At 55.4% G+C, this 25089-nt stretch overlaps 9 protein-coding genes across 9 annotated transcripts; 4 read left to right on the forward strand and 5 right to left on the reverse strand.

The window, feature by feature from the left end:
• Nucleotides 1-3342: 3342 nt before the first annotated feature.
• On the forward strand, nucleotides 3343-4030 carry CC84DRAFT_1227488 (uncharacterized protein; the record flags this gene model as incomplete). The annotated part of the gene is made up of 1 exon (XM_018183614.1): nucleotides 3343-4030. Exon 1 carries the CDS (start codon nucleotides 3515-3517, stop codon nucleotides 4028-4030), a length of 516 nt encoding a protein of 171 aa, XP_018043179.1. The 5' UTR covers nucleotides 3343-3514.
• A 419-nt stretch (nucleotides 4031-4449) lies between these two features.
• On the forward strand, nucleotides 4450-5418 carry CC84DRAFT_1079566 (uncharacterized protein; the record flags this gene model as incomplete). Its single annotated transcript, XM_018173853.1, has 1 exon — nucleotides 4450-5418. A coding segment is annotated over one exon (969 nt), but the record flags the coding sequence as incomplete, so codon positions are not given.
• A 3375-nt stretch (nucleotides 5419-8793) lies between these two features.
• Nucleotides 8794-10092, reverse strand: CC84DRAFT_1077717 (ATPase NPA3; the record flags this gene model as incomplete). Its single annotated transcript, XM_018173768.1, has 1 exon — nucleotides 8794-10092. One exon carries the CDS (start codon nucleotides 10090-10092, stop codon nucleotides 8794-8796), a length of 1299 nt encoding a protein of 432 aa, XP_018043181.1.
• Nucleotides 10093-10245: 153 nt separating this feature from the next.
• CC84DRAFT_1160075 (uncharacterized protein) lies at nucleotides 10246-12597 on the forward strand. Its single transcript, XM_018177398.1, has 2 exons — nucleotides 10246-11662; nucleotides 11709-12597. Exons 1-2 carry the CDS (start codon nucleotides 10301-10303, stop codon nucleotides 12528-12530), a joined length of 2184 nt encoding a protein of 727 aa, XP_018043182.1. The 5' UTR covers nucleotides 10246-10300; the 3' UTR covers nucleotides 12531-12597.
• A 554-nt stretch (nucleotides 12598-13151) lies between these two features.
• On the forward strand, nucleotides 13152-15066 carry CC84DRAFT_1135837 (FAD/NAD(P)-binding domain-containing protein; the record flags this gene model as incomplete). The annotated part of the gene is made up of 4 exons (XM_018176076.1): nucleotides 13152-13283; nucleotides 13314-13386; nucleotides 13579-14165; nucleotides 14251-15066. 4 exons carry the CDS (start codon nucleotides 13152-13154, stop codon nucleotides 15064-15066), a joined length of 1608 nt encoding a protein of 535 aa, XP_018043183.1.
• A 222-nt stretch (nucleotides 15067-15288) lies between these two features.
• On the reverse strand, nucleotides 15289-17106 carry CC84DRAFT_1160076 (uncharacterized protein). The gene has a single exon (XM_018177399.1). The coding sequence runs from the start codon at nucleotides 16623-16625 to the stop codon at nucleotides 15537-15539; it is 1089 nt and encodes a 362-aa protein (XP_018043184.1). The 5' UTR covers nucleotides 16626-17106; the 3' UTR covers nucleotides 15289-15536.
• A 200-nt stretch (nucleotides 17107-17306) lies between these two features.
• On the reverse strand, nucleotides 17307-19902 carry CC84DRAFT_1109581 (uncharacterized protein). The gene is made up of 5 exons (XM_018175230.1): nucleotides 19720-19902; nucleotides 19632-19667; nucleotides 18730-19582; nucleotides 18438-18686; nucleotides 17307-18385 (listed from the first exon to the last, which is right to left on the reverse strand). The coding sequence occupies exons 1-5, from the start codon at nucleotides 19845-19847 to the stop codon at nucleotides 17468-17470; spliced, it is 2184 nt and encodes a 727-aa protein (XP_018043185.1). The 5' UTR covers nucleotides 19848-19902; the 3' UTR covers nucleotides 17307-17467.
• Nucleotides 19903-20273: 371 nt separating this feature from the next.
• CC84DRAFT_1160079 (FAD/NAD(P)-binding domain-containing protein) lies at nucleotides 20274-22721 on the reverse strand. The gene is made up of 3 exons (XM_018177400.1): nucleotides 22267-22721; nucleotides 20636-22033; nucleotides 20274-20587 (listed from the first exon to the last, which is right to left on the reverse strand). The coding sequence occupies exons 1-3, from the start codon at nucleotides 22470-22472 to the stop codon at nucleotides 20305-20307; spliced, it is 1887 nt and encodes a 628-aa protein (XP_018043186.1). The 5' UTR covers nucleotides 22473-22721; the 3' UTR covers nucleotides 20274-20304.
• Nucleotides 22722-23056: 335 nt separating this feature from the next.
• CC84DRAFT_1192867 (RNA polymerase II transcription factor B subunit 4) lies at nucleotides 23057-24654 on the reverse strand. Its single transcript, XM_018181264.1, has 3 exons — nucleotides 24437-24654; nucleotides 23486-24379; nucleotides 23057-23420 (listed from the first exon to the last, which is right to left on the reverse strand). The coding sequence occupies exons 1-3, from the start codon at nucleotides 24480-24482 to the stop codon at nucleotides 23227-23229; spliced, it is 1134 nt and encodes a 377-aa protein (XP_018043187.1). The 5' UTR covers nucleotides 24483-24654; the 3' UTR covers nucleotides 23057-23226.
• Between the last annotated feature and the right edge of the window lie 435 nt (nucleotides 24655-25089).

Raw genomic sequence — 25089 nt, forward strand, 5'->3', positions numbered from 1 at the left:
ATACTCTTGCATAATAAGAGAGTGTTAAGGGTTCTACTGTTAGCGGTCAGTTAGATCGAGTAAGTAAGTTCGAAGAAGTCAAGATAACCATGGTCAATTAAAACCGCGAGCTGAGTTCTCAGCCTGATCCAGTCCTGAAAGGGTGCTCAACTCCAGACGAGACGCCACCTGAAGTCATAAATATGCAACCAATTCCTCATCCATGCCCGGCTTTCCAAGCCACGACTTTTCGAAGTGCGGTCGCGGCTGTTGATACTTAGCGACCAGGGCGCAGCATAAGCAGCTCTTGCGTGGTCCCGCTAGACTCTAGGAAGCGGTTCGCGAGCGGCCAACCGAACTCCAATTTCTCTGCCGCTTCAAGGACACGAAGTCTCCGGCACGTGCATTGAGGCCGAGACTGAGAGTCAGTACGTATGCAGGGTTCTGGGGGCGTAAATGTCGGGATGTAAAGTTGGAGCAATCGTGCCCTGCATATACATGCGCTACGAGTAGAGTATAGCGTACAGCGCAGGGCATACCGAGCAGTCTAGTCTAGCGGACGATGTCCTGATGGGAGTTAACGGTGCATGCAGACCCCTAAAATTCTACAGTCTACTTATCAGGTTTGATTGGATAAAGGTTTGCAGATAGTGAGATTGGGAACCCCTCTTTTCCACCGGCATCTTTTTCCGTTGTCACTGATGTTCAACGGCTAAAGATATCTCACCCGCTCTTTAGGATCGTCGTGAACCCTGCGATAAGAGGATTCGTAATCAGCTGCTCGAAATATGGGAATAAGCCTGCGCGAGGACAAGCCTGTACGGAACCCGACACACGTGAACACTAGTGTGCAGATAGCTCATAATAACGCCTCGATACGAGCCACGTTGGAGAGCTGTACGTATGGGTTAACATCATTGAGGCCCAATCTCAACGCTTGCAGCAAGATTAAAGATCGTGACGAGTCTCTCCGAACGATTTCGGTGATCTTGGGCCGCGGAGCTCCAAAGGTCCAGACGCGGCGGTCAACCACACGAGCGCCCCACATCACGGTTCCCTGATTTAATCCTGGTATTGAGGGGTCATGGGTTTTCAGTTTCAGGGTATCGCATTCGCGAATGCCATGGCCCGATGCGAGGTTGATTCGGTGCGTGTGATGTGATGCCCTAAAAAGCAAACTTCGAGTTTGTTTTGCGTGTCTCGAGGTTGAACCCTTTCTGATCTCTCCCACTCGGCACCTGGACCATAAGCCGAAGTACGAGCCGTTGCACACAGTAAGCATGACCCAATCGTGCGTTGGGCCGACATTGTGGGTACCTCTGGTGTGGACCTACAAGCTCAAAGTTTGAACGAGGCGCAAAGAAAGTTGATTGGGTGTTGGTCAGCGGGCGTAAATTCCACAAGCTGGAGGATAAAGTAATCTGCACAGAAATAGTCTTCCCGCCGTGGGGCATCGAAAAATCAGAAGCAGGGCCTGTGGCGCAGAGTTTTCGGGCATCCCGCTAGGCAAGTGCGGGCGCGTTCGCTTCAAACCAACAAAGTCTCGGCATCCCGATCTCACGATCCATGACATCACTGTGTTGTAAGCTCACAACAATAGTGAAACTGCATCGTATGATCGCCCACTAACGCTGACTTGGAAGGAGAAAAGGGCATCCAACCCGTTAACGAATCATTGGAAACGAGAGCACCCGAACTGCCCGGTTTTTGCCTCGTGAGCCTTGGCTACTTTCAACGATAAGACGTCGGACGAAGAGCCGGCCCTTTTCATCATCAGAACGTCTACACAAGGGTGAAGCTATCGGAGGAGACGGGGAACTGTCGGATGCAAAGACCGCGTCAACGTTATTAAGCGGCGGAACATGCCCGCAGTGCTCCCATTCGATGCCAGACATGCGGCTCTACGCACGCCGTCGATTGCCTAGGCGACCGATTAACAGCAGGGGAAGCGGGAGACCTAGCGTGAGCGCTTGGAGCGTTGCCAAGATCTGGGGATAAGGTATCCAGATTGTCGGAGTAGAGACCGAAAGGTGGACGAACGCCAGATTGGAGACGAAGGTGAAGAGGAGAAGACGAATCGAGGCGGTTGCTAACCAGGGCGTGGAATCAGCTCATCGTACGAATTTCCGCATTTGGAGAATAAATGGAGGTCTGATCCACTCAAATGCAACGGCCTCTTTGTTGAATGAGGAAATGAAATGAGAGTCACTGGCTGGCTACTCCTTGCGACTTCTTCTCGAGCTACTCAAGCTCCCCATTTACAGCATCTGATGCTGATCAGAACACGATTTCGCTGCCTGCGACACAGAGCTAGAGGCTAGACGGGACCCAGCATGCGTGCGGCGGGGTGCAGAAATCAGGTCACATCCAGTCAAGCCAACAAAGAGATGTCAAGGCCAACGATAGCATCACCACATACTGTACACTATACGACGTCTAAGCCCATTCTCTTTCAGATACCTTAGCACGCAGAAGGTGCAGTACCAGGCGAGCATGCGTCCTCGAGTATGCAGCCCAGCGAGGTGGAGCGTTGACTGGGCAGATCTACTCCGCACGACCTCCAGCAAGCGCATCTCTGGATACGCCTTCTCGTACCAGATCTCTCCCACCCAGCTGGTAAGCCTGCGGGAGGCGCGATGCCATTGGTGTTCAATTTCGAGATTTGCACCCCATCTGGGTTCTGCGGCTGTTGACCCTGAGACCCCTTTGAGCGTGCCGTTCGTCGTAAGCCCTGGGTGTGTCGTTGTGAAACAGACACAGTTGCCGCGGTGCGCCAATTCAGGACTTGGAGAGGGGACTCGGCGCATTGAGATTGATCATGGGCGTGAGGCGCTCGATCGGGAAGGGCATCGCGATCTAAGGCGCGTCGTGGATCTCAATATCCGCGTGGCTCCGGCGAAGTTAGTCGCGATTGCGGTGTGGTGGCGCTGATTTTTCTCAGACCACCACGCGGGGGCCTGGACTCTCTCAGACTTCTGCAAGCGGCATAGCAGGCCCGCGGTTTCGGGGTCTCGCCAGGGACCGTGATTTGCGGATCCACACTGACATCACCCGCTGTCAAGACTTGAGCCAAAAACGGATCGAAGGCGCAGGGTCACGATGCCCTGCATGGAGGAGAGCGGGTCGGACATGAACAGCAACAACAACAACAACAGGGCGACGAACGGGTCCTGCCTTGGACGCAACAGCCCGAGAGAGGGCCCGCAGGCAACGTGCTGAGGGCAGTGTGTTGCTGGGGGCCACGGATCGAGAATTGTACAGGTTCATCGCGAGATCAGGCCGATCTGTTGGACTGCGCGTGTGGAGAATGGCCAAGTGAGCGTGCGCAGGGGCGTTGTGCGGTGCAGCACAGTGGGAGCTGGCGAAGAGTGACGTCGCTGGGGATGGGGCACTGTCGATGGGCTGCCAAAAAGCCGATGGCACTAAGCTATGTGATGGATGGTCTCGGACAGGGGACGATGCAGGGCCGCTAGGCGACGGTTGGCAGGGCGGGAGAGTGCGCTGAGTGTGCCGGCCTGCTGCTGGTGGTGGCCATATGCGATGCGCTCGCACGCCCCACGCCCGGCGGTGGCACCGCACTCTGCTCTGTCCTGCTGCCATGCTGGTGCGCCAGCTGGGTGGCCATGCCGCCGCTCCAGCGTTGAGCCTTCGCAGCGGCCTGCTCCACTCCGCTCCAGGCGGAATGTTCGGAGCTAAGCAGCAGCCTGACGGTGCGCGCGCTTCGATCTCGATCGATCATCGCCAACCTCAGCAGACCGGCGCCTGCGCATTGGCTGCGGCTTCGGCGCCGTGTTGGGTGCCAGAGAGGCGCGCTCTCTGGCCGGCAGAAGACGAAGGAGACGAACACGAAGAAGAACGGAGAACGCGCCGCACGTCAATATTACACGCACCCGCTTGTTGTCTCACGGCGGGCGCCTCTGCGTGGAGTCCAGGTCCAGCCGTTCGCGACGTGCCTCCGCGCAGCAGCAGAGCGGGCAGGCGAGGCGGTGGCTTGACGCGTGGGCCCGCATCCGGGCGAGGGCAAGGGCCCCCGGCGCGCCATGCACGCTAGCCGGGCATGCGAGTTAACAATTCCATGTCTCGTCTGGCTCGTCTGAATCTGATGTGCGCCGGCCTGCACCTCAATTGCCCTGAAAACATCCCTGCGCCGTTGTTCCAAGGGACCTGGCACAAAGTTCCTGCGCTACCCATAAAGCGCCCATCGTGTCCCGCCGTACGGCTCCTGCGCGCACCGTGATTTCACTACAAAGCCTCTCTCCGACCCCCTCCTCACCATCCCGAGTGTCTGGCGTCACCCTACGCTCCAAACGCCCAGCAGTCCTCAAGTGTCCCAAGTGACCGCACTCCGCCCACACGCCTACAAATACCCTGCACCTGCGCAGCTTCCCATCTCACCAGCGCATTCACGTGAACCACATCGAGCCTGGCTGCATTCCTCTCACTGGCGCGTGTTTGGGCCGAGACCACTAGGAAATCATGGACGGCAAGAACTCCTCCGGCCGCCGAATTTCTCTCTTGAACGACAGCGCAGCAGAACCTCAGCTCCCCATCCGCATCCCCTCCATCCCGCCCTCCCTGCGCTCAAGGACCTCCAGCTACACCTCCTCTCCCATCGGTTCCCCCGCTACGCCCCAGCTAGTGCGCAGCAACTCGACCGACTCGGCAGGCACCATGCAAACACCATCCCCCATCACGCCTGAGTTCAACTTCGACGGCCTCCCACCCCAGAGCCTCAACTCGCCCGTCTTCACCCAGAACAGCTTCTTCCCAACGCAAAAGGACCTGGTTTCCGCCTACCCTCCCCTCTCCCAGAACACAGGCCCGCTGCCCTACCCCAACAACAACAACCTGCAGCAGAACTACTTCAGACCTCAACCGCCACAGGAGAGCCACAATGGCGCCGCCTCTGCGAACCCCCGCTCTAAGAAGAACAGCTATCCTTGTCCGGTTGCCAAGCAGTACAACTGCGGCGACCACTTCACAACCTCTGGCCACGCCGCACGGCACGCGAAGAAGCACACGGGCAAGAAGGACGCCTTCTGCCCCGAGTGCAACAAGGCCTTCACCCGCAAAGACAACATGGAGCAGCACCGCCGGACACACCAGAGCGGCCGCAACGTCGCAGGCAAGGGCACCGACAACAGCATCAAGAAGGCCAAGGCCCAGGTGAAGCGGCCAAAACCCGCGCCACTGCAATCGAATCTGCCATCGCTCTCCGGTCTGTCCATGATGGACCCCGCACTGCCCATCAGCCCATCCCAAAGCTTCATGGCACCCGCTGTCCAACCTGCTGACTCATTCGCCGACTACACCCAACGATCACCCTACCCCGACCCCTCCCAGTACGCCTTGACTCACGGCTTCAATCCCGGCTCATCGTATGGTCTGGACGCCCTGGCCATCGCTGCATCCGGAGAAAAGCGCAAGTACGAGGCCTAGTCCCTTTCTTGGCCACCCAAGGTTCCCGATATAATCATTTTTTACACCAAAACTACTGGGGTTCACGTGAAAAGACGCATTAGCCGTCAGGGCTACGAATCTACGAGGCGTTCTTCGGGTATGTGACGGCAGCTGCCGCACACGTAGGGTTACCCTTCTCGTGTTGTATTTTTTGTATCACCGCCACGCGGGCCTTGCCTCGGCATGCCGTGCGCGTCGGCCTTTTTCAACTCATCTGTTCTTGTTTCATCATTTTTACATCGGTATCAATGGCCACATTTAGCTGGGCGTTAGTTTTCTACGGGGTTGGCTGGCTTCATTGATCATGGGGTAATGGTCAACGGACATCAGGATATCAGGGCAAACATGGATACCCCGCCCTCGTCGAAGGTGCAACATCTTTTCTGGTCCGCTACAGTTAGCAGCAATGCGGGGGGGCGAGGTCGCTCATCAGGAGCGACAGGGAAGGGTCGGGATCAGCTAGGCTGCTCAACAGTACAAGTCAAGGAATCAATTGAGTTTGGAACCAGCAGCCATTGTATTCGTCGCGTTCGTCTGCCGTGATTACCTGCAATTGCCATCACAATAATAATGCTCGCGTGACACGACGTCTGTCTAGGTGCCCTTCGCCTCCACATGGTCGTTCGCGCGCAAGCATTAGCGGTGCCGCTACGCACTGCTCGACCGTTGCTCGTCGAGGAAATGACAGCTCCTTCCCAACAGTTTCAACGCCCGTAACCGCCTGGTGCAGATGACCTCTGTGCATGCGGCGGGCTAGAGATGCTGTTCCCCGTCTCCCAGCGTCGCCGGCCGGCGCCCCGCGCATGCCGTACCCGACAGTGCACTCGTTGCTCGTCAAGGCAGACAAAGGAAATGGACACGCCAGGGAAGCCGCTGCAACATGCCCCGCAGGGCAGCCACCGGGCTCGCGCTCCGCCGTCGGTCTAGCCCCCATATGTCCCCGCAAATGGAGTTGCACTACGCGTGCGCCAGCAGCCGTCGCAAGCAGCGAGAGCGGCGTGTGGAAGGGCAAGCCGATACCACGACCAGGCGTGCGTCAGGGCCCGGCGCGCCGCGAACCTAGCTAGCCTGATAGCGGCGGTTTTACGCCTTCTGACAGTCGTTCGTTGCTCGCCTGCATACAGACACTCAACGGACGACCAAACTCTACCTTGGAAAAGAGGTTGCGGGGGAGAGAAGGATCGAAATGCCAACCAATCGCGGCGCGGCGTTGAGACCCTGCATGAGCGATGGACCCGCCAGCGATCTGCAGGTAAGAACACTCTACCGGGAGGAAGACACGCCGTTGCGGCTGATTGGCGCCGGCCGACCACCGCTCAGTCCGGCGCTGCCCCGGAGAGAGCCATATCGTGTGTTCTGTCGTGACGACGCTCATTGCGCGGCGACAATTGATTATTGTTGACTTGTGATGGCCGTGCTGAGCAGCGCCCGCTCCTTTGAGTTTGCACATCCCCGCATCAGCCCAGAGCTGCGTCGCCCCGCCGCCCTTGCTCTGACGGCGCGCTTCGACGATGTCCTAGAAACTATCGCTGGGCCCTTGATGTAACATGCAGATTCCAAGATTTGCAGCAGCAATTAAACTCTGCTGGAGGCCTAGAGGAGTTCCGGCCAGGCTGGGGTGCTGGCAGTGCGCATGTTGAATCCATAGGACGTCGTTGAAGAAACTTTGGCTTGAACACAACATGAGCGTACAAACGCCACGGGGGGACCGCCACGGGAGTTTCGTCTCGACGCTCCCTGCGGCAACGCCATGCTCTCTGACAGGATGACTCTGCTTCCTCGCGTAACCGCTGTGCAAAGCCACGCGACGTCGAGACACAAGTCCAGCTCAAGTGGGCAAGATCTGTTTTCTGCGTCCACTTCACTCTGACTGATCAGGAGGGACTAACAGACTCTTGCCACGCCTTGTACACTGTGAACCTTGTCTTGTCTAATGCGTTGATGTATTGCCTTCGTAAAGTTAAAACGGAGCATCTGCACCACCCTACCCCTTGTGCCCAACGGCCACGCTGTCGGCCTGCGGTGAAAGCATCCTCGGGTATAAGAGGTTGGGCTTGCAGTTCAACCGCCACGATCCCTGAGGAGCTACTCGCGTTGGTACCTTGCTTCTTCTTGGCTGATTCGCTCGCGGGCCCTTCCCTGAGGGTACTACTGCCGTGCGACGTTCGTCAATCTGCCTGCAGATCTGAAAATATCTCACCCAGCAGATGGAGTTGCCCCTGCAATAATGAAACATGGCTGCCGCTCTGCATATGATCCGTCTTCCCCGGACCAGGTCTTTACGCGATGTGCGGGCGAGGACTGACAGCACGCAAATGCGCATGGTCGGGCACTGTGACCGATGAACCTTGTTTTTCCATTTGCGAATGCGAGGTTGGAGCGACGTGGACCAGGGGGGAAGAGACTCAGGACCCGACTGCCTTCTTCTTTCCTTTCTTATCGTTTGTTTTTCTTCTTGTCTGACATCGCTAAGTCCCCACATTGTCGTTTTCGCTTCACGCGTGATACACAAAGCCATGTGTACGGTGCAACGATACCCGCTTCTGTCTTGTGCTGCGTAACACCGTCTCACCCTGCCACGGGTGCCTCAGTCATCCTGGTTTCGGGATTATGATCTTCCACATCGAGCTGTGGAGGCCTTGGCACTAGGCCCATCCGCTGCAGGATGCCCTGGACCGCTTGCAAGGGGCAAATGTCGTCCTCAATGCGACGAGAAAGGCTTGCTGCATGCTCTAGAAGCACTCTGGCGCCTGTCCAAGCCCAATCAAGCGTCTTGTAGTGACATCTTGCGTGTACGACCTCAGGCCATCGTGGAAACACTGGTAGCGAGCGACAACGAAGGGCAGGGGACGGCTCACTGCATATATGCGCGAAACGTAGCTCAACGGCTGTCACTGGCTGATTCTGACGATCGTGCGCAGGGAAGTCGTACAAATGGTGGGGGAATACTGCATCGGGACGCTTTCACGATCAGACCGACAGACTCTTCAAGTACAGCTGACTCGCAGCCAAAACAAACGGAAAAACAAGATATGATGCCCAACCTGGAGAAGTGCTGCTGGTGCCGTGCTTGAGACATTGACCTGGATGTACGTGCATACTATCGGTCTCTCTAATGTACCCTTCCCAGCTCTTTCTGCATAGCTGGCGCTCCATTGTTTCAGTGTCCCTGTCTCTGCACTCCATTTCGTTCATGGACGGGTGGTAAGCCCTCATATCACTGATGCGCTGTTGCTGCGAGTGCCTCCGCATATGCTTGAGCTGCACTCAACAAGAGCCAGTGAATGGCTTTGCGGATCGAGACGGAACAGGACGCTGTGTGACATTGCCGCCGACGAGATGTCCGTTGCATACTCAGCCGAGATTGGCCTTGTGCACGTACCGTGCAAAGCTGAAGTCTTCTGCAGACGGCCCCGCATCGTCTCTGAGCGCCTGCTGATACCGTGCCTTCAGTCCATGCTCTGGATTGTCCGAATCGTACTCTTCGTCTTCGGAATCATCATCGTCAACCTGCATGCCCTCGTCACTGTTGTCTTCCACATCGCTGACGGTCTCGGGCTCGTCCATCTTCTTCTTGCCTTTGCTTGCGCCACCGACATTCATGTCTTTCATCAACTTGTCCAGCTCTTTCTGTCGAGTGGTCGCCTTCTCCTGTTCCCGCTCAGCCCGCCTTCGCTCGAGTTCCGGCTTGTAGTCACGCTCAAACTCGTCCTTCTTGACCTGAACACTCCTAAAAAACTCATCCATGCCATCTCCAGTCATTGAACTGACCCCAACCACGCTCAAATGCTTGTAGAACTCCTCGAAAACCAGCGACATGCTGTTCAACAGACTGCCCATGTAGCCGCTTCCTCCACCGATGGCACTGCCCTCGCCACCAAAGCTTCCTCCCTCTTCCTCGTTGCGTAGTGCACTCTGGAATGCCTCAAAATCCGTCATCCAGTCCTTGGCGAACTGGGCATCCTGCGCGTCGGTCTTGTTGAAGACTAGAATCATAGGCAACTTTGTTTTGTATAATATGGAGCAAGCGTAAAGCATATTGGACATGAAGGTCGACGTGCTTGTAGTGCGCGGCGTGTCTATGACATAGGCAATGACAGTCGGGAATGTGCTCGCCAGGCTGCTCAGCAGTATCTCTCCACTAGCTGACCACACGAACACCTCGATCTGCCCTGGCGTATCCACCAATATGTGCTTCACGTGCGGTGGCTTCTGCGCGGGCGGGGTGGTCTTGCCGGAGTTTGTCATGAACTCGACCGTGGTTTGCTCAGGTTGCTCGGCAGGCTCGGGCGGGGCAGTTCGCTTTTCCAGCAGACTTATGACCTGGTCGATCTTGGTGCTGAACAGGTTCAGACTTGTCAGGATGCCACCGTTAGGCCCCAGGTTGAACTGCTTCATGACCTCTTTGTAGTTGACCGAATCGCGTATGTCGATGTTGGGGGTGAAGGGGACGTAGTGCACGGCGGGGTCGAGGTTCAGAATGTAGGGCGGCGCAGCTGGTGTCTTGGATGTCGCGGGCTCGCTCTGGGTGGGGTCGGCATGCGTGTAGAGGTGCGAGACGAGGCGTTGCATGAAGGTCGTCTTGCCGGAGCCCGCCATGCCCACGCAGACAATAGCCACGGGGGCCTCGGAGGAGGGAGCGGCGCCGCTCATGGTGTGCAGTCCGAGTAGCGAAGGCGAATGTATCGGTGGTCGTATTTGCGAGAGCGCGGGGTTGCAGGTAGCTGGAGTTGCGAGCAGTGAGTGGGGCACGACTGTCGATGAATTTCTTTAGCGGGCGGGACGGGCGTCATAGCTGCACCAGCTGCCCATGGAACCCTGGCGGATCCTGCCTCTCCGCGACCACCACCCCGACGCGACAATGGGCCTCGACGACTTTGAGCGCGAGCTTGCCGCGAGCAAGGCGAAGGACTCGCGCAAAGAAGCGCACCGGAAGCGGGACCGCAGCCGGAGCCGCGACAGGCACCGGCACAGGCACCACCATGCGTCGCGTCGCGACGACGACGGCGAAGAACGACACCGACACAAGCGCTCCAAGCACCATCGCGAAACCTCCGAAGAGCGCGCAGGCCGAAAGCGACGCGAGCGCGAACGTGACGAAGACAAGGACGCCCGCTCACGGCGCAAGCAAAAGGGCCGCAGAAGCCCGTCGCCCTCGGACCACGACGACCGCCTCACGAGCAAGCGCAAGTCACGCAACCACATGTACGAAGAGGACTCTCCTTCCGATGACGAACCCATGGACAAGGACTATCCTCCCCCCAACGACGACTTCCTGGACCACCAGCTCGAGGAAGCTGCCGACGCAAACCTGCAGCGCGACGACTGGATGCGTGCGCCTTCGTCCATGGATGTCGACTACGTACAGCCAAAGAAGCGCGAGGACAAGAGCACCTTTGTCGGCGCGTCCGCCGAGCAGAAGCATGCGCTCAAGATCCACCAGGCCGAGCTCAACCGCCACCTGAGTGATGTTCAGGGAGAAGGCCCTGCCGTCGAAGAGGAGCCAATACACCGAGAAGTGTCGTACACATTTGGCGATTCTGGCTCGCAATGGCGAATGACCAAGTTGAAAGGCGTATATCGGATCGCAGAAGAGGAGCGTCGGCCGGTGGAAGAGGTTGCGCTTGAGAAGTACGGTGACCTGCGCGACTTTGATGATGCTAGGGAGGAAGAGATCGAAGTCGACCGACGGAAAACGTACGGGCGAGACTACGTCGGGAAAGAGAAGCCTTCAGGAGAGCTTTTCGAGGAACGACGACTGAAAGCAGGCATTCACAGGCCTCCCCGAGAGCATCCGCACCCGCAAGACGACTTACCACAAGGCCAAGTGGTTTCCGATCCACGCCCGACAGCGAACACGGTCGTCCTCAGCCAGACAGAGCTCAACAAGCTCAAGGCACAGATGATGAAAGCAAAAATGAAGGGTGCTGCCAATGCGGCCGAGCTGGAAGCACAATATAACGCTGCAGCGTCTGGTGCTGCCAACCGCGTAGAACCGGATGTCGTGATACTCAATTCCATGGACAACCGCATGCTGGCAGGCGGCCGGCAAGGCGAAGTCAAGGAGTTGACAAACAAGAGGGGACGGGAGCGCGGCCTTGTTGTTGAGAATGACGACATGTCCGTTGAGGATATGCTCAGGCAAGAACGACGCACCAAAGGTCAGGCGGGTGGTGAGGGTATGTTGCTAGCAGAGAAGATTGCAAAAGACTCCAAATTCGATGTAAGTGCTTCCACCTTTGAGCATGCGATTGTGCTTACGAAAGCAGAACGACCTTGACTATATCGATGAGAACGCCGAGAAACTCGCCACTCGCGCTCCGAAGTCCACGATCAACCTTCGCAACCAAGCAATTTCCGAGTACCAACGCACAAACCGCATTCTCGACTCCTGTCCCCTCTGTCATCACGAAGACAAGTCTCCTCCGCAACCGCCCACCGCACCGATTCTCTCTCTTGCCACCCGTGTCTTCCTCACCTTGCCCACTGAGCCTGAAGTCAGCGATGGTGGAGCTGTCATTGTCCCCATCCAGCACCGCACAAACCTTCTCGAATGCGATGACGACGAATGGGAAGAAATTCGCAATTTCATGAAGTGTCTTACACGCATGTACCACGACCAAGGACGCGACGTCATCTTCTACGAGAATGCAGCCAATCCAGGACGCAAGCTTCACGCTGCTATGAATGCTGTACCGATTCCGTTCGAACTTGGCGAGACAGCGCCGGCCTTCTTTCGCGAAGCTATCCTGACTAATGACGACGAGTGGTCGCAGCACAAGCCTATCATTGATACGTTGAAGGCCTCGCGCTCTGGTCAAGGGAAGTCGGCATTCAGAAGAAACCTGGCGAAGGAGATGCCGTATTTCCATGTATGGTTTGAGCTTGACGGCGGAATGGGACACATAGTGGAGGATGAGCGGAGATGGCCGCGTAGCGATCTATTTGCTAGGGAGACATTGGGCGGCATGCTTGATGCGGATATCGAAGTCGTAAAGAGACAGGGGAGATGGGTGAAGGGAGACAGACGGGTCGATGGGTTCAGGAAACGGTGGAGCAAGTTTGACTGGACAAAGGTGCTTGCTAATTGATGATCCATCGACGATGGTTGACGTATGTAGCTTCCGAGCAAATCTACCATTAATGCTACTGGAGTCTAAAATAAGGAATCCGATAATGTGCGCCACAACGTGCCCATCATGGTCTACTCAACGAGGAGTTCTCTCCGACTCCAGTACGTCACCAAGCGTTTCTGTGAGAAAAACCTCGGGAAGTGCTCTGCGGGGTTGCTATCCCCGCCAACACACCCCTTACAACCGAACTTTGAATCTCCAAATAATCCACGTTGGTACCGCCATTTTTTTTTAACTAGGTATCTCCACGAAGTCCAGTCCCACTACATTATCTAATAGCACCTTCGCCTCTGCTTTGTACATGAAGAATACCCACGCTGCCACGCCGACACCTCGCAGTACTCAAGCCAGCAACGTCGCACTCCTTATATCAAATCAATTCACCTACTGAGCACTTGAACGATGCCATCACCCCATGACCCCAAGAGCAACTCCAAGTCCACAGCCCCTTCTCCTCCGTCAATCCCACCCATCGATCCCCCCTCCCGCACAGCACAGTCCCGCCTCTCCGCTCTCCTATCTACCATCCAACCTCCCACAACCCGCTACGGTCGGCCAGTACCGGCATGCTGGGTCCCGATGCAGCACCAACCCTTGCGGCACCCCAGAAAGCTGCGGGTGGTGACAATAGGCGGCGGGATCAGCGCTATGAATCTGGCTTACGAGGTGATGCATGGGTACGATGAAGAGGCAGGAAACTTGGAGGATATAGTGGAGCACTGCGTGTACGAGAAGGGCGAGGAGCTGGGCGGGACGTGGGTTGTGAATCGGTATCCTGGGGTCGCGTGCGATGTGCCGGCGCATATATATACTTGTGAGTGGTCCAGGCTTTCTTGATCTAGGGTACTACCTACATTGTCGTACGTCTTTTTTTTTTTTTTTCAAGGTGCATGTTCCCCAACCCGGTACTCCTGAAAAACACGTTGGATCCTCGCAAACCTCCTATCATCATCTTATCAGGACACTGTCTACCCCATTCAAGTCACCCACTGACCCACCTAAGAAGTTCCCTTCGAGCCCAACCCCAACTGGACCGCCTTCTACGCCAGCGGCCCCGAGATCCAAGCCTACTTCACGCGCACAGTAGCAAAATACAACCTCGCCCGCGACGTCAAACTCTCGCACGAAATCGTCCACGCACAGTTCGACACCCACCAGGGCATCTGGAATCTCAAAGTCTCGCACAAAGGCCGCGTCTTCGACGACTGGTGCAACGTCCTCGTCTCTGCGACTGGCTTCCTCTCACACTGGAAGTGGCCCGACATTCCTGGCTTGCACGACTTTGCGGGCGTAAAGGTGCATTCTGCGGCTTGGGATGAGGAGTGGGATTACAGCGGGAAGAAGGTCGCAGTGGTAGGGAATGGGAGCTCCGCGATCCAGATCATGCCCGAGGTGGCGAGAAGCGCGGCGCGGGTTGTGAATTTCATTAGGAGTCCGACGTGGATTACGCCGGGCCTGGGGAGTGCGTTGATTGGTGGGGAGGTGAATAGGGTGTATAGTGAGGAGGAGAAGAGGAGGTTTAGGGAGGAGCCGGGGGAGCTGAATAGGCATCGGAAGGAGATCCAGCATGGGAGCAACAAGGCGTTCGATTTGGTGAGTTTGCCCCGGTGATTTTCCATGGCCATCAGGACCATGCGTGCACTATCTCTTCAAAAGACTGTCGCTAAAAGTGTTGTAGTTCGTCAAAGACTCCTCAGCCCAGAAAGCCGCCTTTGAATCCACCTCTCAAACCATGCTCTCGCGCCTGGGCGGCAACACCTCGCTCGCCTCCAAGCTCACCCCAACCTGGGAAGTCGGATGCCGCCGCGCAACCCCAGGCCCCGGCTACCTCGAAGCCTTCACCTCGCCCCACGTCTCACTCACCACCTCCCCCATCACCCGGATCACCCCTTCCGGCATCCTCACCTCCGACGGCACCCACCACGCCGTCGACGCCATCATCTGCGCCACCGGCTTCGACGTCTCGCACCGCCCGCCGTTCCCCTTCCTCGGCCTCGACAACACCGACCTCAGAGACTACTGGAACGACGAGCCTCTCGGCTACCTCAGCGTCGCCTGCCCGTACTTCCCCAACCTCTTCTTCTACTCCGGGCCCAACGCCCCCGTCGGCCATGGCTCGCTCATGGCTGCCCTCTCCTGGACCACGCGTTACATTTCGCTTTGGCTGCGCAAGATCGCATCCGAGGACATTCTTTTCGTAGTCCCCACGCCCGAAGCGACTGAGGAGTTCAATACGTACGGCGACGAGATTATGGAGCGTTTTGTGTGGAGCGGTGGGTGTAGGAGTTGGTATAAGAATGGAAGGGTGGACGGGCGCATTACGGCGGTGTGGCAGGGGAGCGCTATTGGGTTTAAAGAGGTGGTTGGGCAGTTGAGGCCGGAGGACTTTAGGATTGTGTGGAGGACGGCGAATCGGTGGAGGTGGATGGGCGATGGAAGGACGAGGGTCGAGAGGGAGGAGGGTGCTGATTTGGCGTGGTACTTGAAGAAGTAGTTGGAAAAAGGGGATTGGTTTGGTCCGATAATAAAAATGGGATGGGAGGGACCCTACTGTGAATATACACGCTGGCTTATTGCCGACATCGTACTTGCACCATTTGCCTTAGTGGCGCTCACATCGGTGCTTACGTCTGGAAAGTGTTACATGTTGACTTGTCACTAGACGCGAGTTCCTCACGAGTCCACGTTATTTAGGAAATTGCATGAGAAATGGAGACTCTTTTGCTCAATCCGAAATCCATTCATAAAGCCTAAGCTCCTAACAGACGACAATCAGCCGTGGCGTTATGTGGAGGCAGAAAGAAGTCGTAGAATAAGTAGAAGCAGGAAAAGTACATCTAGACAAAGCCCCTTGATGTAAGCCCATTTAATTGCTCATCCTACCGTCAGCCGTCTGCCACGCACCGACACTCAGTACTGGGATGCATCTCTGCCCCATTGCCCGATATACGGCTCTGCAATCGCCTAGCCTGCAGCGCCGACACCGTTCATATCCATAGGACTCCCACCTCCATTGCCTGAGCCGTTGGTACGTTTCCTCCTCGCCGATATCTTCTTCCTGCTGTCCACCGACTTGCCTTCTGCCACGTCCACCATATTGAGATCATCATCGTGTGGTCGATCCGCATCATCGGGAGGGTTCTCCCAGTACCTCCTCGTTTCGTCTAGTTCTGTCACGTCTGCTGGTTTCATTCTCAACCATTTCATCCTCGGTCCTGACTTCGCCCTCTCGCTCACCCTGAACCCGTAAATGCGGGGTTCGTAGATGTTACCGGCGCCGATCCCGGGTGCCAGGTTGTGTGGCGCGACTCCGTTTATAGATGTAACGTTCGCAGGAGTAGTATTGGTGCCTTTCGCAGTCTCGGTCTGTATTTGTAGGAGAGCCTGTGCGGCGCTTGAAGGGTTGTTCCGGATCCCACTTCCAATATCGAGATCCGTGAATGTCATAAAGAAGAGCGATGGAAATGTGGTGCCGAAGAAAGCGCCGTCCACGGTCTGGAAGCGCGAGTTGGGCGGGGTATAGACGTCAAGACAAGATGGGCAGAACAGCTTGACGGTTTCATGACCGGGGCTGTCGTTCAGGCCAACGGGCAGGACTTTGGTGGAGTTACAGTGCACGCGCGGGCATGTGCCAAAGTGCTGTAGCTCGTATTTCTCCGCCATCTGTTGGATTCCCGGTCGCGAAGTTATGTAGCGCTGGTGTATCAGACCGTACAGCAGCTCGGCGGAGCTTTCTATCACACTAAGATCGGAAGCTATCCGGAGGTGTCTTCGGTCACTGGCCCGCCTGTACGCCGTTGGCCTCTCGTCGCCAAGAATCTCATCGTCTTCTTCATCCTCCTCCTCTTCCTCTTCCTCGTCATCATCGTCTTCCGGCTCCACGTCCAGGATCATCTCCAGCGCTTCCTTGTACATGGGCACCTGCGACTGCAGCCCGGTAAGGTTGAAGTCATCCTCGATGAAGTCTTCGGATACCTCGGCGAAGTATTCATGGCCCAGCAGCCCGCAGAAGGACGATATCCATGACTCGGTGACCTGCGACGACGACGACATGGTACCTGCTTTATGTGTAGGGCACGCCGAGGCGCGCTTTCCGCTTCCTCGCGCGGGGAGCGGTCGTTGAGAGGGTCGGGAGACTGCGAGGACCGGGAGGTGCGGCCTCAGCGTAACAGGTTCGAACTAAGGGAGGCCTGGGCGTTGGAGGGGTCGAAAATAGGGAATGTGGGGTGGACTCGCGATCGAGGCCGCACGCGTCGAGGGAGAGAGTCGGAGGAGAAGGTGCGCGTGCGTTTACTGTTCGGTCATTGAGTCGCGACTGCAGGCTGTGGTGCGTGAGCAGTGAGCTGGCAGGCGAGGCGCAGAGCAGCCGTTGTGTGAAGGTGCAAGCGCGGCCGAGGGAAGTGGGAGATGGCGCGTTCGGGATAGCGATAAGCGCAACGCGGCTATGCTATGTATTCAGTAGTGGCCCAAACCCAGATTATAAGTCTTTGGCGAAGGTAGTCGCATGTTTCGCAGCGTCGGGTATTTCTGGTGTCGAAGTCGTCGTAAGTCTTGGCCAAACCCAGCCCCACGATTGGCACGTGACTTTAATTCCGCCGCAGTCCCATCACATGCGCAAGCTGTGCAGTAGTCTGAGTCCTGGCTGGACTCCTGCGAGTTTAATAGATTGAACACGCGATTGTTAGTGCACCTAGGGAGAACTCGCAGATCTTTGCATTTGATATTGCACATGTGAAAACATCGGCTGGACGTCCAACATACATCGACGTTGGCTGCACAGCTGCTGGTGGTAGCTGGGCTTCAAAAAGACATGTTGATGTCGGGCCCTCATTACAGTCGTCATAACCGGGTATAATCGCAGGCTTTGTTCGCCGACAAATGTCAGACTCTGTTCGTCAAAACAGATCGCGCAAGATCCGTGCAAGCTCGTCATTCTCATTTCCAAAAGCAGACGCAAATTCGCCATGTGACAATTCTGCCGAAGACAAGCCAAATCCATTCTGCAACATCGGGTAGTTGCCTGCTGCCTCAAACAAGTTCGTCAGATCCGACGCCATTCCGTGAGGCGTGTCAATATTTCCATTCTGTCCATTCGAATAGATGGCCATTTCGTCGACCTGGTGCCCTGCAAGGCCAGCCATAGCGACGGCCGCAGAAGAGTGTGCGTCTGATGCATCGTTTCGGATGTTTAGTCCCAACCGGGGTCCAACCTCTTTGAGCACCTTGATCGTTTTCCACAGCCGCTTTGAAACGTACGAGTCTGACGAGAGACAGCGGACGAGGTCAAGTGCTTGGTAGAATTCGTCTCGACATTCGGCACTGAAGTCGGCAGGCGCGTGAGCAACTGCCAAAAAGAGTACGGCAAGGGCTGATATGAGGAAATAGTTGAACAGGATCTGCTGGGCTTTATAGATGTCCGAAGTTTGATTAATGTATGTCAGTGTGCGGATAGTGTCTTTCGCCACCGTGACCACGGTTTGGGCAAACTCCATGTTCTCCGCTATCGAAGTAGCTGTATGCAACACAGGTCGATATATCAGGATGCGCATCTGATTCGCCCGAAGGTACAGCACAACTTGGTGCCGTAAGACTGCACGTGGGAGATTGGACACTTGCCGACCGCTGTCTGGGTGTGCGAATTTTAGTGATTCAGGTATTGATCTGTGCCAATTAAGCACTTGGAAGTCGAGAAAGCTAATGTCTTCGTTTTTGATTGGAGTCTGGGATGAGTCTGTGTTCCCAACAGACTTCCACACTTTCGATCCGATGACGCTATAAGTTATCATTGCATTTAGGTAGGGGGTCGAGTCGTCCTATGCTGTAGGTCAGCAAACATTGTAGGTTGGAGGCTAACAACGAACGTACCGGCCTAGGTAGATTCAAGTCAATATCAGCATCTTGTAGAGCGAATGGCATGCCTGTTCCAAAGCTCCAACGCCTGTCCAGCACATACACGGACCAGAACGTCCTGATAGCTGAGTTGCGTTCGCCCGAATCGGTAATTGAATCATACGCCTCGCGCCTATGCAAGCCCAGCTCGAAACATTGACGCGCAGCTAGGCCAATAGTACGCCAGGCAAGAACTTCATCGTCCTTGTGGAAGTGGAACATGGCCTATCTTGATCAGCAAGTTCAATACGTCGAACAAGGAACTCACGGTGAGTGTCAGCAAATTGATGCTCTTTACGTCGACTGGCTCCGAAAGGGTTCTCTCAACGACCTTTTGAACGTTGTTGAAAAACCTGTCACCGAGCGGATCCTTGCCGTTACCTCTGAGAATCAATGCCGTGGCGAGTATCATCTTGAGTATGCTGGTCTTCTCGTCCTCAATAGCGTCAGCTCCTGGAAGTGCCCCTTGCATCAGTCCTTGTCGGACAGCGGCTTCGATGAAACAGAACAACATGTCGGCATAACGAGTCATTTCGTTGATATCGAGGAACGGATACAGAGCTCCGTTCTCTTCCTGCCAAAAGTTGATCAGCCTCATTGCTTCTTGCTTGGAGACGGACCAGATGGGATCCTTGTCCGCATGGAGTTCCTGGGGTAGCATAGCATTATCAAGAGGCGGACTGCCCATGGGCGTAGCGTCCATTGTTATGATTCCCTCGTCTCCATCGCCGGGGCCCGTTATGCCCATTGTTTTCAAGCTCGTCTTTGCGACACCCAGATTGAATGCATTGGATGCTGGGCCCTGGAACCGGGGACGCTTCGCATTCGACTTTGATCGCTGGCGCGCGGGTGAAGAAGGCAGGGCGGACATCTGGCCAATAGACATGGGTTGTGTGAAGTCTGGAGGGTGGAAAGGTGTTCCGATGGAGCCCGCGCCTTGGATGTCGACGTGGGATTTCAATGCGCTCAAGTTTGCGAAGAGCTGGTCGACCTGTTCTTGGAGGAGCAATATCTGCCCTGACATTTGCTTGAACTCATCGGAATCTTTGAAGTTGTTGCAACAGTTCGGTGCATAGAGGCACTCGAGCGAGAGGTTTCCGCATCTCTGGCATGGTGTCTGTCTGCGACGAGTGAGTGTGAGCCCCATGGAGTGACGAGGAGCGCACATACCCGTTGCACTTGATCTTCCTACGCTTGCACTCGTTGCTAGCCGTTCTGTCAGCCCACATTCACAGCTGTCGCATGCAGAGCATCCTACCAAGCTATCGAGATATAACGGTTGCGCTTAGCTCTCGGCTGCGGAGCTCCCTCGTCGCCCTTCCGCTTCTGCGCGCCTCCGCCACTCTCCTCAGTTGGACTGGCGCTCATCGTGTACGAGGACGTCATGCGCAGGCGTCGAGCGCACCTTCACTGCTCCTCAAGGCTCGCCGAGTGATGCAGCGAAGGAGGTTACGGCCGCCCGCTTCGAGCCGCCTGTTTGTGAATCCTGGTCCGAGCTCGCGCGGCTGCAGCTCCGCGCGGGGTCGGTCGGGGAATGTCCACCCAGAAAGCACAGCGCAAGGCTTGGTATGCCCTGCTCCGCTAGCCACTCAGAACGCTCGCAATGACATCTGCAATATGAAAGCATGTATACAAACGTGCGGCGAACAACGCATGCTCTGCAAACAGCATGGAGGAATCGAACGGACATCGGTTGTGGCGCAATCGTAACTCAAGCCCGAGACTCAGGCATGCTACACAGAATTACACCTTCAAGATCACAGTCCGATGACTGGTGCTGGGGTGACATCGCGGTCCAATACGCCGCCGAGTGGTATGCATTATCATGCCCCTAGACAACACACTACTTCTTCAACACAGCTTGCACCTGGCCTCTCAGAATCTCCCACACATGTGACAGCCTTGCAAACGAACCCTGTAGCACTTGCAGGATCAGGTGCTTCACATCCGTCAGGTCAACCCCATTTTCGCGCGCGCGATATGCGCCCACCACAATAGCTGCCAAAGCCAGAACGCGCACCAACTGCTCCCTGCGTTTGCGGTTGATGCCTTGCTTGGTGTACGTGAGGCTCCAGTCGTTCCACTTCGGGAAGCGGCATCGCCGCCAGAAGTCGATCTGAGAGTATCTAATTCAAGATTAGCCATGTCTTTGGGCAGATGAAAGATATACATACGGATACACAGTCGAATTCCAGCCATTCTCTGTGAAATACCAAGACACGCAGCCGCCGGACATGAATACAGTGTTCTTCAGTGCAGCCTGGATCTCTTTTGTAAAGGCAGCCTCGGCCTCGCGCTTCACCTCGACTGCAGCCACATCGCCTCGAAGTATCGGCTTGATGAAGTTGAGTGAATGCATCACCATGTTTTCTGACGCCATAACCACCGATGAATGTCCCGTCGCGGTGTTTGGTCCAAAGATCATGAAAAAATTCGGGAAACCGTCCATAGCAGTGCCGAGATAGGCTTGCGGCCCACCACGCTCCTCCATGGTCTCGACGAGGTCCTTGCCGCCTTTTCCGGCTACGCGCAGTGGATGGAGCCATTTCCCGACATCGAATCCGTTAGCTAGAACAATGATATCCGCAGGAACCTCTCTCTCGGGAAGATCGCTCTTTGCGTCCTTGGGGTAAGCAACGCCAGGCCCAATGACGACGCTGCTTTCGTTGACGCGCGAGAGAGGCTGAGTCGTGAGCTCAATCTTGGGGTCGTTCAGGCCTTGGTACCATCTCTTGTCGAAGATCCTTCGCTTGCATCCAACGCCATAATCTGGGGTTAAGATCTCATGGTACTTCTCCGGAACGATTTTCTTCATGCGCTTCAACATCTTCTCTTCGTAGTCTTTCCGATACTTCTGCGAGGATTTGGTGTTGAGGAACAGCTGCTGGAATTGGACTTCCGCAGCACCAGCAACAAACAACCGGAGGGCGCCCAGGAGACCGGGGACAGACTTGAGCAGCTTTGTTGAGTTCTTTTCCCACCACTCATCGCCACCCGGAGGGATTGAAGATGGAACGACCCATGGAGGCGTCCGCATGAGCTGGGTCACTGATCTGGCGTTGAATGGTGCATTGGGTAACCGGGGGACCAATTGCGCCGAGCTACACCCCGTGCCCACGACCACAACATTTTTGTCGTTGAAATCGACGCTTTCGTCCCATCGTGCAGAGTGGAAAACCGGACCCTTAAATTTTTCGATGCCAGGGATCTCATCTGGGAAGCCTTTGGGCTCGACCAGTCCACCGACACAAGAAACCACGATCTTTGCTCTCACAATCTCCGTCTCAGTATAGACAGCTGCCTCTCCCTTCTCTTTCACGATCTTCGCGCGGTCTTTATTACTCAGATCTCCCATGCCCGCCATCAATCGCCTAAGCCGGACCTCCCATACTTTCTCATCTTCAAGCCAGGTGCATTGTTCAACGTCCGTGTTCAGCTCAAATTTATCTGTGATTTTGTACGACTCGCAGACTTCGTGGTAGTAGCGTACGATTTCGCGACCTGGCGGGTAAAACGTGGTCCAGTTGGGGTTCTGCTTGAAGCTGAAGCTGTAGAAGGCAGCGGGGACATCACTATGCAGGGTCAGCATCAGCACCAGTCGTCGAACGCGGCCATTGCGTTATGGCGCACCCTTCCGAAGCATGAACAGCGACGTCGCGCGTCTTATGACCATATCTCTAACGGTCAACATACGCGTCCCGACTCTTGCGCAAATGCCTTTTGGTAGAACTCGCAGGCCTTTAGATTTGACGTTCCGTACGTGAAAACAGTAGTTGGACCTCCCGCACATGAATATCGCACTCACCACGCCACTCCAGGATATCGGTTGATCCACCAAGTCCCGCCAATGCCTGCCTGCCGTTCGAATATTCTGAACTGATCGAAGCCAAGTTGCTCCTTCAACTGACAGGCCATTGCGATGCCGGACGCTCCCGCTCCCACGATGATGACCGGATAGTACGTGTACGCATCACGGTCGTAGCCATGAACCCGTCGAATAGTCTCGCTCATGATGCTGACTTGTTCACGCGAACCCTATAAGACGAAAACAAGGTAATGTTGTCTCAAAGGTTGCAGGAGAGGAAAGAATGATATGGGAGATGTATTATGGGGAAAGGGGCCCCATCTGGCGTTACACTCGCGAGCCGCCAGTGTTTGTACTATGCGGGGAAGCACGCCCTGACAAGCCAGAATCCTTGCCACCTCATTCGACGCCGCCTAGTTCTCGTTTACGTTGTTCCTCGGCAGGCCTTAAAGAGCAGCCGGCTCAAAGAAGGGTTGATGAGCTTCGCGACGTCGATCTATGTGGGTCCTCGTCGTGCCGAGGCACGGGTACATCTTTACGATGCACGTCACATCTAAGCGACCTGACTCCGTGCATTTGGTAGAAAGTCACCATCTGCGCGAGACGACGCGCCTGCTTTGACACGGTGTCTGCTTTATTTGTGAACACGCAGGTACCCAGTCATGACATGTAACAATTCCCATGGAAGGTCAACAGCAGCAGAACAACGCCAGGGTCCACTCTCGGTCAGCGCGGATTGCGGGACAAGGAAGCATGTACCCACACGCTCTGCATCCCTCGCGAAGCCTTTGTGAACTTGGGCATGAGAGCCAGTTTTGAGATCTGGTATATACTGATAACTAATTCATTCATCGCTGCTTGGACGACCGTGTCCTCCCTATTCAAGCGCCATGAAATGCTACAGAATCCTCCGCAGACGCCTGATACAAAACGTATTCGCTTCAATGGCCCACACGTTGCTCACGCATGCATTGGCGTATTCGAACCCGCAGGTGTGCTACCCCCTGGTGTCGCTGAGTCGGTGCCACCTACCCTCTTCTTCTTTTTCTTCTTCTTGGGTATCAAAGCAGGCGGATTCGACTGCGCGGCTCGGAGCGACAGATAGGACCCGCAGGTCAAGCACAGGTTATCGGGCAGGTCAGCAGTACAGAAAACTAGGTAAAGTCAATTACGGATTTACCTCTGGGGCAGGTAGTAACGGGACAAAACATGCACTTACTGCTCAAGCAAACACTGCACACGTAACCAATGTCCACGACCTTACGGTGACAAAAGCACGCTGCCCTGAAATCGACACCTCCCGCGCTCGGCATCACCAGACTCCTTCTTGCAGTAGGATCTGGCAGGAATGCCATCATAAGATACTGCAGCAAGCCCTCCGGCTGCTCAGGCTTCATATATATGCCTCCTGTTGCATCACTAGCCTGCTGCAGCAGCACCGTGTCCCCTGCCAACTTCAATATGTCGATTGGTATCCTTGTCCTCTGCGCAGCGAAAATACTGTTCATGACGGGAATGTACTGATTCGCAAGATCGCCCGATACAGACACGATAAGGATACGGCTTGCAAGCGACACATACGAAGTCCGGGCCGCTTCTGGGTCTGCAATTGCGAGCATGTGTTCTTCTGACTCTGTAGTAAGAGGAGAGTTTGCTAAGGCGACCTTTGCGATATACGAGAGCGCGAGGGACAGAGCACCGCCGATCAAGGTGGTCGGAGTTGCCGCCAGGTGACTTTCCTTCGTGCCCTCCATGAGCTTTGCGAAGTTGTTCAGAATCGCCGTCTCTACGTTCGCAAATGGACGATACTTGTTCGGATTGTCTTGAACCGAATATGAAGTGTTGTCTGCGGTACCGTTCATATCGACATCGCCATTCGTAGCGGTGTGGCGGGATTGTGGGGACGCGGGCGTGGGCGTAGGGTACAAAAAGCATGCTTTATTGGAATGTGAAGCAATGACAGCTACACTATTCCCGTTTCCAGAAGCAAGGTGCGCATTTATGAACACGAGGATATTAGCTAGAGCCGTCGCAAGCGGGAGCGTCGAGGAGAGATGCGCCCAAGCGTGTGGGTTGCTGTCTAGGACAATCGCTAAAAGAGACGGTGGCACAGCTACGCAATAAATCAGCCTGAGCCTTTGTGGTAGCAACGGGAATCTTCAAAACATACTCTCATCCTTGCGCTCGTGATGGTCTGAGGCGTCGATAGCATTCATGGTGAATATCTATCGGAGTCGGAACGATTATTGGAGTCTACGCGACTCGAATGCGCGATAGTTGATGGAGCATACTAAGAAAGAGAATCTCGCGCACTTTCGTATTCTCTGACTACCTGATATCCTTCATGGGGCTTAGTCCGCTAAAGACAGGCATAAGTGAGAGGAGCGGGAAGCGAGGCAGCGGCGTCACAGTTGCGTGAAACCTCCACAAACAAGCATCGGCCCGTGCGCATGTTACGCTCTCACGTGACTACGCATCAAACTTTGGACCTCGGGACCTTAAGATGAGAAAAGCACTGGCACAATTTGACAACATCATTTAAACAGTGAAGATGGATTTAGATTCATTGTTACAGAGTATGCAATGATTGCTTGGCATTGGTAGTGTATACCCTCGAACGCGTTGGATTTAATAAAGCAAGAGTCTATTCCGTCTGCTACTTCAAGCCTTTTCCCTTCAAGTCGCAGGCGCCGGTAAAGCCTCGCTGAACCTGACAGGCATACCGTAGTCGTTCATTAACACACTATGCAGACACCAGCTGCTCCCTCGAAGATAATGCCAATTTCAGAAATCAGGGGTATCAAATGTCTTCGGACGCCTGGA

Source organism: Paraphaeosphaeria sporulosa (genome assembly GCF_001642045.1).
Source record: "Paraphaeosphaeria sporulosa strain AP3s5-JAC2a unplaced genomic scaffold CC84scaffold_1, whole genome shotgun sequence".
Lineage (NCBI taxonomy): Eukaryota > Fungi > Ascomycota > Dothideomycetes > Pleosporales > Didymosphaeriaceae > Paraphaeosphaeria > Paraphaeosphaeria sporulosa.